Source organism: Microtus ochrogaster, linkage group LG5 (assembly GCF_000317375.1).
Source record: "Microtus ochrogaster isolate Prairie Vole_2 linkage group LG5, MicOch1.0, whole genome shotgun sequence".
NCBI classification, from domain to species: domain Eukaryota; kingdom Metazoa; phylum Chordata; class Mammalia; order Rodentia; family Cricetidae; genus Microtus; species Microtus ochrogaster.
In genome coordinates, this window is record NC_022031.1 from 20730290 (window position 1) to 20745132 (window position 14843).

General features: G+C 41.5%; 1 protein-coding gene across 2 annotated transcripts in view; it reads left to right on the forward strand.

The window, feature by feature from the left end:
• The first annotated feature begins 1819 nt into the window (after window positions 1–1819).
• Window positions 1820–14843, forward strand: part of Ggh (gamma-glutamyl hydrolase) — a 20714-nt gene continuing 7690 nt past the window's right edge. The window contains exons 1-6 of one of the 2 annotated variants that reach the window (XM_026786768.1): window positions 1939–2016; window positions 4393–4715; window positions 5283–5397; window positions 9353–9403; window positions 11699–11783; window positions 13029–13167. In XM_026786768.1, the coding sequence (XP_026642569.1) occupies window positions 5291–5397; window positions 9353–9403; window positions 11699–11783; window positions 13029–13167 (382 nt within the window). In that variant the 5' untranslated portion in view covers window positions 1939–2016; window positions 4393–4715; window positions 5283–5290. Of the gene's footprint in view, window positions 2017–4392; window positions 4716–5282; window positions 5398–9352; window positions 9404–11698; window positions 11784–13028; window positions 13168–14843 lie in introns of both variants that reach the window. The other variant, XM_005361911.3, reaches the window with a different exon arrangement.

Genomic DNA, 14843 nt, shown 5'->3' on the forward strand with positions numbered 1-14843 from the left:
AGGTGAGCCTTATGGCCAATGCCATTACAGTTAGCAGAACACATAGGAAGTGAAGAGCTGACATGGTAGAAAAGAGGAAGCAGGAGACCCCCCAAGGGACTAGCCTTACTCCATATACAGTAACACTCCACTCCAACCAGACCAGATCCACACCTCTGAGATAATATCAGTTGATTAATGAAGGTGGAGTCGGACTGACCTACTTACCTTCATTAGGCCCTACCTTTTAAATTTTCCATGTCAGCATGGTCTCACTGAGGACAAAGCTTCAAGCATATGTGTGAGGGGAGAAGGGTGCCACACCATAGCAAGGTTACACTGTAGGCACATACTTATTATCTGAGAAGTGGTAGATTACAGAATATGTGGTATCTGACATTACCTAATACCTTCCCAAAAGAGTTAAAATAACTAGCAATCTACCACTTTATCACGGACCAACCCATTCATTTTCAATAATACTTCATTGTAAATGTTTTTTTTTTATGGTCGTAAGCTGGTTTTATGAACACATCTGACCATCAAAGTTATGAACACACACATAAACCTATATTTACCTACCAAAGTCTAGTACTTCACCTTTCCCACTTATCACTTCTTCATCTCGAGTTGATTGTTTTGATTAATTGCAGGCAATTATCCCCCTTTGTGAAGAGTCAATTTCTCCTCCAGCATAGATGCATACTTACAATAGATCCTTATCAACTCAATTAGGCCCAAACCTGCTTGGCATTTTCTCACTATCTTTCACCACATCCTTTAGGACTTATCACTCACCACACCCTTCTGCAGTATTCTTCCTTTGCATTTGTTTTTCTTGATGCCTGCCAGAACTTTGCTGTTGTTCTTTCCACAAGTCACACTCTGCCTTTTTTTTCTAAAGCGTAAGCCTTTTACAGAAAGACACCATTCAATAGATCTGTTCATCTTCAATAGATTTTTTTCTATTTTAATCTGGAGTCTAACTGAGCCTTGACAAATAGGAACTTCTGTGCTGCAGGCTATGAACGCATGCATTCTTCCTGTACCTTCAAAATACATTTGTCAGCCTGAGCCTTTAATTGCTTAGCTATTGCTCTTATCATTATTTTATATGATAACTAGTACTTTTCTGGGACTGGCGCTAACAACGACGCTCATCAAGGACCAAGCATCCTTTGAGTGTGGCCTGATTATGCCCTTTTGGGGTAGGTTCCAGGAGTCAGTCCTTCCCTTAACCCAGTTCTAAGGCAAGGGGACCGGCGCGTGAAGGTGTCCTCTGTGGTCTGCTCTTCAGTTCCTCCAGAAGTCCGTGTGCCCAAATAAATTGAGATCAGTAGAATGTCTCCAGGAAGTCATCCCGCGTCCTAACATCGAATGCGGTCAGCATATCTGAGCCAGGGACCTATGCTTTTATGCAGCAGAGTTCTTTGGCGACTTCTAGAACCTCACAGGCCTCCGCTACTTGGTTACCACACAGGGCCAGGCGGGACCCGAGGTCGCCCTCAGGTCCTGGTCTGGTCGCCTCGGTTCTGGGGCGTGGGCGTCCTCTCCCGGAGACATAATAGTTCTCAGGGAGAACTCACAGCACGCGGAGGCCAGCAGGAGTCCACCCACCGCGTCTCCACAGTCTCAGCAGCGGTCGCCCGGCGCGTGCCTCTCGCGGGGCCGCGGGTCGCGGGTCGCGCGCAGGGCGATGGGGCGGCGCCGAGCACGCTCCCTGAGCCGCCCGCCCCCGCCCCGAGGCCGCCGCCCGCGCGCGCCCGGACTGCATTTCCCATAGGCCTGAGCGGCGCGGCCGTGCGCGCCCTCGAGGCTCGAGCACCGCCCAGGCCGCGGGGCCGCGCCCCTGCCAGACCCCACCAGTGCGCGCGCCGCATCGCAGAGCCTTTGAAAGGCGGCCGGAGGCGCGGGCGGGCCAGGGGGCGATGGCGAGCCTGGGCCACCTGCTGTGCGTGCTGGCTTTGCTGCTGTGCGGGCCTCCGAGCCCCGGGCTATCCAGACCCCATAAGCGCGGCCCGAAGAAACCCATCATCGGTAAGGAGGCCCGGGACCACGGCTAGGACGGCTAGGGTGGGGACGGGTGTCGACGAGGGGCAGCCCGCGAAGCTGTCACTGCTCCGGAGAGGTGTGCGGATCCCCGACGCCCGCTGTTTCTCATCAAAGCAGCCTGGGGCGGTCCCGTGAACTTCAGGAAGCACACAGCTCGGGCAAAGTCTGGATTTGAGGCTTCCGCTTTTGAGCGAAAAGAATTTTAGGGAGAGCGAGTTGTGAAGCCGATCTGGGATCTATCAAAAGTGTTAAGAGAGACTCTCAGTGTAAAAATGAAGCATGGGAAAGCGTGGAGTCTACACAGAAGACTCCACTTCTAATGACCAAGTGGTCATTGTTCAAGAGGTGTCCACAGGACCTCCCTCTTTATTCCTGTTCTCTTTTTCCATGATGATAATTAAGATTGTAAGGAGGATGCAGAGATGTTCTGAACAGGATAAAACCAGAACTTCAAGGGTTGAGCAGAATAAGGGGTTAGGATATGTCTTACTGCAAATGATGTGAAACTCCTAGAAAATTAAAGGTGTACCACAGAGAAGGGAGAAACACCTTTATAAACATGAATCCACTCTTGAGTGTTAGCTGGTGGGAGGATTCAACCAGACTCCAGTGTGAGGGGTACTTTTCCTGCCCTGTGTCCCCACCATTTTCCCTGCCTTTCTTATCCCAGAAATTCTGCACATGGTTAAATTTACTCACATTTCCTTGGTTTAGGACATAAATGAAGACACAATAAATAAAATAGAAAAGTGAAATAGGTAAGGAATTAAAATGTGGCTTGGACTTTGCCATTCTTGGCATCAAGTGACAACAGTGGCTCTGAGGATCCGAATGTCAGTTCTATTTGAAAAGTAGAGCATGTAATAGTTTCCAGGATATTTGCATTTCAGGTGGTAAAATTGGTTTGCAATCATGTCAGACATTTGAAAAGCCACCAAGGAGAAATTTTGGTTAAAATTGGACAAAAGATGTTTATGGGTAAGCATAAGTAGGATTATGCCGTTTGATTGGTGTTACAGTTGAGCACTAAACAGAAACTAGAAAATTTGTTTATGAATTTGGGAATGACCCAGTTTTCAAATGGGTTGTTCACTAACATTTGGAACCTTTCTGCCAAAGCTGTTTCTGGTGATGGTTAGGTTATTCAAGTTGAATCATGTAACATATGTAGTGAATTGTATTTGTAGGTTTAGGGAAAAGAAAGAAAAAAAAAACAATGACAGAAGATTCATTTTATTTTTTAGAATCGAAGCAACTCTCAGTTGAGTATGGCAAAAGCATGCTTTTGGTTAACCTGATCAATTGCATTTTTTCTTTTATATTTATGGTTATTTTGCATGTGTAGTTTTTCTTTTATATTTACAGTTATCAGCTATATTGTATGCTTGTCACATGCACCTATGAAGGTCAAAAGACAACTTTAGGAGTCAGTTCTCTCCTCTCTCCATGTGGGCCCTGGGGATTGAACTCAGGTCCTCAGGCTCAGCAACAAGTGCCTATACCTACTGTTAAGCCATCTTGAAGCCTCCTCTACCCAATCAATTAAGATAATATAGTTGATGGAGCACATAGTCTGTGTAAGCTACTACTTTAGGGAACACCAAGGAGTCAAGGACAAGATAGCCACAGACGTTGTGAGATACCCTGAAGTGCACATGGCATTGGGGGCACATGTTGAGAGACAGGGCTTACAGTCTGAACTCTTTGCCTAGGAATGGGAGAAATGAGTGGGCTGGGGTGTGATAGTGGAATTGATTTACTGTTGCAGGCACTTGGGTTCCCACGATTCTTCATGCAGTCCTTATAGTACCTCCCCTCCTGCTTTACATCACTCTGTCTCCCAGGGTACTTCTGTGCTCTTCTTAGTTTTCATTGTGAAGACCATCTTTATCTGATGGGGAGGAGAGAAACATTCTTACTAGATACATTTGATATTCAGGAGTGATTCCCGTCAACTATTGTAAGACACCAAGAATACCAATGCGATTGTCTCACTGAGACAGTTCGAGTGACAGGCTGTCTCACAGAGTCACAGATAGTCAAGGCGCAGATGTGATGTTTTTTTCGTTGTTTACTTTCTGGAGGCCAGGGCTGGATCCAAGACACTGTACATGTTAAGCATGCCCTGTCATTCATTGATGAATGTTGGACGTCAGTGTGCTGGACTTGGGTTTCGCTGGTAAGGGGAATTCAGAGAGATGAGAGGGACAGAGCATGAAGTCGCAGAGCTTATGAAGTTCCAGTAACCTCTGGGGAATATAATGAAGATGGTAGCCTCTATTGGCCTGCGTATCTCTGTTCCATTAACCGTTGCCTTCTTCCTTTCTCTGACATGTTTCCAGTCTGATGGACTTCTTGCAGAGTGACCAGCTAACTCATGACCTTGGCATGGTACTGTTCTTTGCCCTGAATTTCTCTTCTTCGACATGTGGGTGTATGGTTCATTGCACCACCCCACTGATGCTTTGGATTAAGCGGCACATTGTATCTTCCCCAGAAGGACTTGCTCCACCGCTCTGAAGACTTGCCACCCTGTTTAAGGGACATTGTAAATGGAACACCTATTTCTTTGTCTTCCTTCTTGACACAAGCACCAGCCCTCATAATTGGATCCAAAAACAAATCTCTGTATTGTTTGTCTTAACCTCTTTCCTCTTCCACCCACTAGCATTAAAGCCTGCAGGGTAAAGATTTTTCTTTTCTTTTTCTTTAATTCCGGTGTCCTTAGTACCTAGTTCAGTGCCTGGCAAACAGTGTGATTAAGCCATAGTGAATGGATGAGGGGATGGTGATGTCGTCAGCTTTATTTCTGTGGGAAACTAAAGTTTGAGGGCTTTTTCAGAAAGGATAAAGACCTGTTAATAGTCTCAATGGGTGTGGTGAATGCTGGTTACCTAGATAGATGGAGATGAAAGGTATTTCCACCTTGACTTTGCTGACAAGTATAGAAATGTGTCTTTTTGGGGCAAGGGGTTGGCACCCTATAGACACTTAGTGAGTTGTCTATGGTTGTGTGAAGAAAGCTGGGGCTATTATAAACATTCTTTGGGGACTTCTGGAACTTTCCTGGTGTGGTAACAAACTGCGATCACCCTTCTCCACTGCTCTCCCAATGACTATATGTAGACTTGGAGGAGATGCAGGTCTGTGAACTGAGAAACCAAAATAGTGACATTTGCATTATGCCGCCATTCAGTTTTGAGGAAGAAATAAATTACATTGCTTGAAATTAATACTTTTTTGAAATTTAGGAGTATTAATGCAAAAATGCAGTACCAAGGAGATGAGAAACCTGGGAAAATACTACATTGCTGCATCCTATGTGAAGTACTTGGAGTCCGCAGGTGCGAGAGTTGTACCCATAAGGTATGCTTCTGGGATTTCCACCAAGGCTGTAAAGAGTCATCTTTTATCTCTAAAATGACTTTCCTATGATTGCATCATTAAATGGAATGATGTTGCCTTTGATTTCAGCCATAAACTTATTGCCTGTAGACTCCCATTAAGTTGTTTTTAAAGTTCTGTGAGTCTATAATGTCACTGAAGTATGCTATATGTCTGTTAGCATTGAGAAAGACATGATCGCTTCCTTCACCCCAGAAAAGACACTCCTCACAGACACCATAAAAATCATAGTAGAATCTCCAGTTTAGTCAGCTTCCTGCTGACTACTCGCATAAGGAAACACCTCAGGGATGAAGGATATATTTTAGAAGATGACTATAAATATACTTTCCCATCTGCTGAAAGCTTGTCAGTGATGACTGTATTAGTATTGCTGTAGGGTCAATGAGAGGTATTTTAGTTTTAAAGGAGTTCAGTTTGGGGTTGGAGACATGCCCCAGTGGTTAAGAGCACTTGATGTTCTTCTAGAGCCTCCCTGAACCTGTGTAGGGCAGCTCACAACCACTTGGAGCTTTAGCTCTGTGGATCCAACTCACATGCGTGCATGCACACAAACACACATACACACACACACACACACACACACACACACACACACACACATCCTTAAAGAAATATAGTAGTAAAAACACCTTTACAAAAGTATTTATTTTATGATAATATGACTGAGCTAAAATCAGTGCATGAGAATCTTGTAGAATTCTCATCTAATCTATTGTGAAAATTCATGCACAAAACACTATTGCAACCTATTGTGCAAATAATTGCAATAAGGAGTTATAATTTATATACTATTAGTATTCAAAAGGCAAATATTATGATTTAGAGTAGTGGTTCTCAACATTCCTAATACTATGACCTTTTAATATAGTTCCTCGTGTTGTGGTGACCCCTCGCTATTAAATTATTTTCTTTTGCTACTTCATAACAGTAATTTTGCTACTGTTATCTGTCCTAATGTAAATATTTTTGGAGATAGCGGTTTACTAAAGGGGTTATGACTCACAGGTTGGAGAACCTCAGATTTAAGGTTTTATAAAAAAAAAAAAACAGTCTTTATGTTGAGATTCCTAAGGATTGTCTTGTTTCACCTTGCACATTTGACAACTGTCTTTACCCTTAAGGTTCGTGTTTAATTTGTTGGTGCTGAATCTGATCTCATGTGAAATCATTTACTCAAGTTATAGAGCTGAGTAAGAGGCCCCCGAGAGTCTCCAGCACAGTGTGTCAAAGTTTCTGGAAGTTTTAGACTCCTATTTCAGAGGTTGGTGCCGCTGACTGCAGAGACACTGCAGAGCCATCACAGTGGGCAGTCCTGCCCAGAGGCTGCTGAGAGCGTGGGTGTGAAATAAGAGACTGGGGTGCTGCTGAGGTTAGGAGGTGATAGGTGCGTGGCCTTAGAAATCAGTAAAAAAGATGACTCATCAAATACAAGGGTGCAGAGAAAGAAATAGGTGGGAGTGATGGAAGCTGTGGAGTCTTGAAATATTGTGGAATATTAGCAGTTATGACAAGATACTGAAAACCTGATTGGCAGCATGTGGGCTAAACTCCAGCGCTGGCACTAAAGTTGATTTTCAGACTTACTGCTTGTAATTGGGATCATGTGATCCTGTAGTAACTATAATGTATGGGGCAGAAATCCTATGTGTACAATGAAGAGAGTTTTTTTTGCAGCATTACTGTTAGATTGGTTGCTGGGGACACTTTCTGGTAGAGGGGAGAAGGTAGATGGGAGACCTGGGCAGAATTCTGCTGTAGGTGATGCTTGACCTTGGTTTTAGCCTACCCTTTCTGATCACCTTTCTCAGGACTTGGTACTTTCAGGTTGCCATTCCCAACTGTGGGACTATTAGAAAAGACAGGGTCCTGAAAGGTTGAACACCACAGCCCAAGCTGGCCCATATGTTTTAGAATACACTCAGTCAGTTCACAAAGCATTTAAAATAGTTCTGAACATTTATAAATCAGAAGACTAAATTTTTGGCTTTTGAAAATAGTTCCCTAGATCTTCCTGTCAGTAGGAGAGCTGTTGCCGTCTGGCACTGGTGACTCCATGGCTTTCCATGCCACTGAAGCTAGACTTGTGCCATCAGTATTGGGCTCATTTTGATTGTGGAGAGAGGAAGTTATTTCTCATAACTGTTGAGAAGGTTTTTTAAAATTTCTCTGACAGTTTCATGCATGTATATCATGCATTATGATCATACCACTCATTCCTACCCTTTTAAAAATAATAGTTCAAAGTTTCATTGAAATTTTCATACACGTATACAATGTATCCTGATCATATTCACCCCTTCCCTCTTCCAACTTCCTGTAGGACTCCCAGCCCACACCAAGCACATTTCCCTTTCAACTTCATGTCTGTTGAAAAAATACATTTTTCAGCCAGTACATCCAATTAAGGGCTCATATTCATATCCACTGGGGCATGGACAACCTACCAATATCTCAAAAGAAAAGTGACTCTCCTCTCCCTTCAGCCACCAACTGCCATCAGCTCCTTAGCTAGGGGTGGGGCCTTGGTAGCCCCTCCCCCATATCTGCTGGAACTTTTAACTGGCTTGATCTTGTGTAAGTTTCATGCCTGTAACCATAGCTACTGTGAGTTCAGCCATGGGTTTTAACTATGTTTACAGTACCATTGATGAAAGCCCTCTTGCGGGACAGGCTTCAAATTCAAGCAAGGGAATGGTTGTTTATTCTCACAGACTGTCTTGCCACTATTGTTCAGTGGCTGCATCTTTCTTGGCAGGTCTGTTATTTCATCATGTAGAATCTAGTGCTAGGTAGGACCTTTGGTGTCTTTCCTCTGCCAGAAGCCAGTGTAGCATCTTCCAGCGCCAGGAAAGCCAGCCAGCAGGAGAACTTCCTGCTCAGTTCAAGACTGATTTCTTTGTGTCCTACAACCAAAGTGTATGATGTTGTAAGCAGCCTTGTCTTTTACTATTTCCTCCCACCCCTGCCAACCACCCTCTCATCCCAGCGAACCCCTTCCCATCTTCATGTCTGCTTTGTTTTTGTTTTGTAACCCTCCTGGTTTAACCAGTGGACATTGTGTGGCGTTCTCCCCTGGAGCCTGTGCCAAAGTCCATCCCCAACATAAACTATCTGTCTGAACCCACATGGAGGCATGGGAATAAAGACACAACTCATATAGCATTATTAGGAAGGAGATTCTTAGTGAACCCTCATGAAATCCTGAGTTCACATACTGAAAATTCCTCTGCATTTATTCTCCAAACAGCCATAAACTGAGGGCGAAATTCACTAGCATTTTGTTTCCCAGGTAACCAGGTGAATGGCTTTAGTCATGCCCACACCTTTGACCACACCTTTTTATGCCCATTTTGTCACGTCTTTCTATCTTCTTGCTCTGTATGCCAGCTCTGTCACGTAGGCCGGAATTAGCATCTCTGTCCCAGGACAACTGGACTTGGATGTTCTAGAACAGCAGCAAGAACTTTATACTGTTGAACCATTTCTCCAGCCCCATAAAACTTTCAAATTTTTTGTCTTTATATAAAATGGCTGAATATTTTTAGGTTTCTTGGCTAATAGATATTACTAGTGTTCGGTGTTTGATTATATTAGCATATACTTTAAAATATTGAATGTAATTAATCCCAGAAAAACAGATTAACATTTCTGATTAGCTACACAGGGTATAAGCCTGTGATTTTCATAGCTTGACAAGAATACCTCTAATGTGGAAATGCAGTATTGTCTGATATTTAGGTAAAAGTGTTGTAGCACTTGCCCTGTATGTTCAAGGCCTTGGGTTCAATCTGCAATACCTAAAAAGACTTAATTTTTTATTTAAATGTTTAAAAATTAAGGTGGTGACTTCTTTTTTCTTAGGCTTCAGAAATGATTTCCTTTATAAAACTTTTTTTTTTATTATTATTTTCAGGCTCGATCTTCCACTTACACAATATACAGAACTTTTCAGATCTATCAATGGGTAAGTTGGCTTGATATTGTATCAAGTCTTAAGACAGTGTGTCAGTGTGCACATATTAAAGTTTTCTGATAACTCCCCAAGTGCTTCTGTTGGCTGTTTTGAAGGGAGATGTAAAGCTGCAGTGAAGAATGAGAGGTAGGACAAGACCTGGAGGCTGAAGCCTGTACTGTAATTCCAGTTCTCTGGGAGCCCGAGAGAAGAGAGCAGAAAGTTCACCAGTCTGAGAAAGAAAAAGACAAAAAGGCCGGGAGTGCAGCCCAGTGGTAGAGGACTTGCCTGGTCCCTAAGGTTCAGGGTCAGTCATAATCCTGAGCAGGAAGCAAGTAGGAATGTGTAATTGTTACTTACGGGACCCATGATTTTTAACTTAATTTTTGTTTAAGTGCCTAAATATTTTGAAATATTCAAGTCCTTTGTCTGAGATTACTGGTTGATCATCTTTCAGAGGTAATTTGAACAGTTCTTTAAAAAATTTCTCTGCTTCACCATAAAATATGTGAGTAGTTAGCCCATAAAACGGGATTTGAAATCCAATGAAAACTACTTTTCGTTGCTTTCAGCTTGAGGAGTTGTGTTAAGACACCTAGGAAGTTAAGACACTGACATCCTCCCAGAGACTGACTCCCTCTCCACAGCACAGACTCTGAAGCTGGGCATTAGATTGGTGAAAATTATGCTAGACAGTTGTAATTTACTGTCTCTGAATGGAAACAGAAAAAATAAAGTATAATAATGTAAGCTCAAAAAATACTTTCCCTGAGGTAACGGGGAGTGAACTTCACACTGTCTTATGGGAGAACACATACCAGACAAAGTATGGAGCCTGTGCTCAGGGAAACTGTTATCTGGGGATGTTGGGCCAGTTTTACTGTGTAAAGAACTATAAGGTCCCACGAATTGGGTGTGGTCAGAGGCAGCTTTTAAAATACAAGCTTAATGGGGATTGGTCTCCTCCAGTTATCAGGGTTTCCTGCTGTGGTCTGGAGTAGTGTTTCAGCACACAGACTTAGTTTCCTGACAATGGAAACCAGTCTTGTCACAGGCTGACACCAAGCCTGAATCATAGAAGAAGAATGACGGATTTTTTCAATGCAAAAATGGCCTCTGGCTGGTAAGAGGGCCTAAATGTGCTTGTCACACAAGCCTAGTGAGGTGAATTCGTCCCCACATGTGGAAAGAAAACATACATTCTGTGCTCAGACACCTCTCTCTCTAACACACACACACACACACACACACACACACACACACACACACAGATAAATTCAAAATAAAAGACTCCAGCATAATATTACAAACTGATATTCAAATATTTTTTAGAAGTTTAGAACTTAATATGTTTAGTCCAACTTTTGTTGGCCAGAAAAGCCAGACCACTTTTGAATAGCCTTTGTTATCTCAAGGATATATTGAAAACTATTGTATTTTCAATATAGTGGTTATTTCAATATGTGTTAAAGAATTAAAATATTTAACATTAATCTAAAAACCTGATATAAAAGCATCATAATTTTTTTATATATTTTATTTATTTGGTTAGAATGAAAAGAAATTTAACATTTGTGACTCATCTAAGACTTCTGAGAATGACAATTGTGTGGATTTTCAGGATTTCCTAATACAGTGTTTATTTCTTTCTTTGTGTGTGTGTGTGTGTTTTGAGACAGGGTTTCTCTGTGGCTTTGGAGCATGTCCTGGAACTAGCTCTTATAGACTAGGCTGGCCTCAAACTCACAGAGCTACGCCTGCCTCAGCCTCCCAAGTGCTGGGAATAATGGCGTGCGCCACCACTGCCCAGCTCTGTGTTTATTTCTTAAGAAGTGTCAGGACTGTGAAGGAGCAAATTCTTGTAGACATTTAATTCGAATCAGAGTAAATGTTCTGATTATTATGTGTTTTGTAGTCTTATTCTCTCTTGGGACTTAAAATAGATGTGTATTTATAGTTGGCTTGGCCTTACTGATCACCTTACTCATAGCCAGCCACACCTGGAGATTTGCTTCTTCATCTCCACCCTCTTCAGTCTCTCTTCCTTTATTTTTTCTGCTTTTGTTTTGTTCAGATTATATTTTGTTCAACGAGCTTGTTTATTGAAGTTTTAAGAGAATATGTGCAAAATTATTAACCACAATAGTTTCTGAATGGCTAGAATTATAAATATTATATATGTATACTTGAATATATATATGGTAATTATGTAACAGTAATAACGACATTTTTAAATGAAGCATATTTATTTACTTGGTGAATGGAGAATTAAGATATATTTTTATATCTTAATTGATTTTGTTTCAGAATCCTTTTTCCTGGAGGAAGTGCTAGCATATCACAGTCAGAGTATTCCAGTACAGCCAGAATATTTTTCAACAAGGCCATAGAGGTAAATCTGCTATTGCTAATCACTCCAAATGGGTTGTCTCTTTTCATAAAGAGGGCTATCTTTCATAAAGTATATAGTCTTGCTTCCTTCACAGATACTCCAGCCTTATTCCACTTAGCAGTCAGACATGTGCTATGCAGGAATCAAGTGTCTGTTTCAGCCTGTTATTTTTGTTTCATGTAATTTAGGGATTCTAGGAGTGAGCCACACCTTGTAGCTAGTAGAGCTAGTAGCAGAGCTAGTATATACAGCTTGTCCCTCTCTTTGATCTGTTCTTTTATGTACCGGGTGTGATGCCTGCACTACTAACTCCCCTCTTCTTGGTTGTTCCATCCAGCTTCACCCTTCTTCAGAGCCACATGTTGACACCAACACAGCTCATGCTAGAGAGGTTTTATTCTGAGCCAAGTACAAGTCAAAGATAAAGAGTTACAGAACAAAAGGAGTTTAAAAACTGGTTTGCCAAGTTGATGGTGACACACTACAGTAGAGCAGACAGGTCTCTTATGTGAGCTTCAGGTGCTAGCATACAAAAGTTTTAGCTTTAGGGCTGAGGAGAGCCAGATATTTGCTATGTTCAGCATTGTATTTCAAAGACTGTAGCTAATAAACATATCAAGTGAGGCACAGAGGTTGGTAATAAATGCCTATTAAAACAGATTAAAGATAGCTCAGGATAATTCGGGCTCTTAGTCTGCAGCATGCTGTCTCGACACAGGCACAAAGTTCTAGTTAGTCAGTCTAGACTCTGCAAGACACATGTGGCTTTATCAGAGAACTTCAGTTCACATACGTCGGGCCCTGTCTGTTAGCCATGCACTATACATGCCTCGCCTTGGACTTGCACTTCTGCCATAGTTTCTTAGATTCCTGTTTCTCCCTTAAAATATTGTTAGCAATTTTTCATTTATTGTTTCTGGCCTCTCCTAAACATTTTCCTCAATAACAACTCTTTTGAGATACTTGCTTAATAACTTTTAATAGCTAGACTAAATAACTCATGGCCTTTAAAACTCTTTGGGTCAAGACATAATAAGCCTACAACTGCCTTTTTCCAACCTGCCTCAGAGTATTTCTGAAGACAGATTAAGTGTGGCCTACTTATGAATCCCAGAAAATTCTACAGAAATCTGTGTTGCAGTAATAACAAGCAATATTGTGCGTTTCTTGTTAGAGACAGACGACAGACAAAGACATACCTGCAAAGTTTGAATGAACATAGTTTTCTCTTTTATTCTCCCAAAGAGTTATGACAATGGAGACTATTTTCCTGTGTGGGGAACATGCCTTGGATTTGAGGAGCTTGCTTTTCTGGTTAGCGGAGAGAGCTTACTAACGCTTACAAACACTGTCTCGGTGCCATTGCCATTGAACTTCACTGAAGGTAAAAATATACTCCAACTCTTCTAAAAATATTTCTCAACAGCACTAGTAAACACTGAGTATCAAGTCAGAAATATTTATTAGTCTTTGAATTCACTCTGTTACTCATTTGTGGAGATGACAGGAAAGTTTGTCTTTTGATAATTAATATATTGCTTCTATTGGTCTCAGGATCATGTGATTAAGAATTCAGAAACCATCCGTTTCTCTTAGCCTCATGTCTTTTCACTGAAAAAGTTTTTACCTCTATAAATTCTTTCTGAGAATTAATCAAAATGATGATTTCCAGTTTGCATGTGTAATACTTAAAGTACAAATCTTATAAGTAGATATTATTGCTCTCATACCAGAATTCTCTCTTTGTCTACACATGTTGTTTTGTCTTGAATGTATTATATTGCAGTTTTATTCTGGCACTAAACACTTGGAATTAGCAAGACTTCACAAATTAAAGGGCTCGGTGCCCAACAAGACCATTGTGTTTGTGTGCTACCGAAAGACAAATCACCAGGCTACACACACACTCTCGCTAGTTGCTGTAACTTCACAGAACTCAGGAAAGGTACTTGTATTTGCTTAACATCTTGGAACTTCCATGAGCTTGGGTTTCTAGAGTTCCAGAATTTTTATTGACATTTTCTTTCAAAGCATGTTTGAATTATTGTTCAAATGGCTGAATTTGGTCTCCTGAACCTCTCCCATTTCCAGAGTTTGGGCTGGTTGAAAGTCCTTTACTCACTGATTAGTCTATCTGGTAGTCAGCCCCATTCTGAAGTAATGGAAGGGCTAAGTATTAATCATTTCACTAGCATAATATTACTCGTGAAATTTCAGTGGTTTGAGACACACTTAGAAATCATAAACAAATTCCATTTAAATTTTAGATATTGTATACATAATAAATAAATAAATAAAATTTAAAAAGATCATTTTGATTAAGTACTACCGACTATAGATATTCTCATCAAGTATTTTGGGAAGGAAGAGTAGTGATCATTCATAGAATTCATAGAATGTCCCATACATTCAAAAGTCTTATTTTCATATTCAATCCTTGCAAGAGTATTATGGGAAGTCTATGTTTAAGGTTGGGCTTTTGGGGTTGCAAATAACAGAAGCCCAGTTTATACAACAAAGCAATTATTCAGGGTGCTTGCGTTCTCAACTGAAGCTGTTAGCAAGAATGTGAGCCTGGCTTGGCATCAGCCTTGAACACTCTAGGACTGTGTTTTCACTCCTCTGCAGGTATTCTGATCTCTGTGCCTAACTATAGTCCCCCATCCTCCCATTCCCAGAGGATGGCTACTTCAAAGTTCTTTAGTCACATGGTTCGTCTCTGGTAATCAGCCCCATTCTGAGGTGGTCCGTGGAGAAACACTGCTTCCTTTGTCTGTTTGCAGAGCAGATCTTTTCTTTGGCTTAGTTGGTGCTCCTTCCTCCTTAGTTGGTATGCTTAACCTTTCTTCAGTTGATTAAACTCGTTCTTTGTCAGTTTCGTACGTGAATATAATGTATATTTATTCTCCCACACCCTCTCATCTCCCTCTCCTCCCTCCTCCCTTTCCCTCATTTGTGTCTTTTGGATTTTTGTTTTGTGACTCACTGATTTTAACCACACCTCTCTGTGATCATGGGTTTTGAAAGGCATTTCACATTCCTTCTGTCTGTTGACCTTTA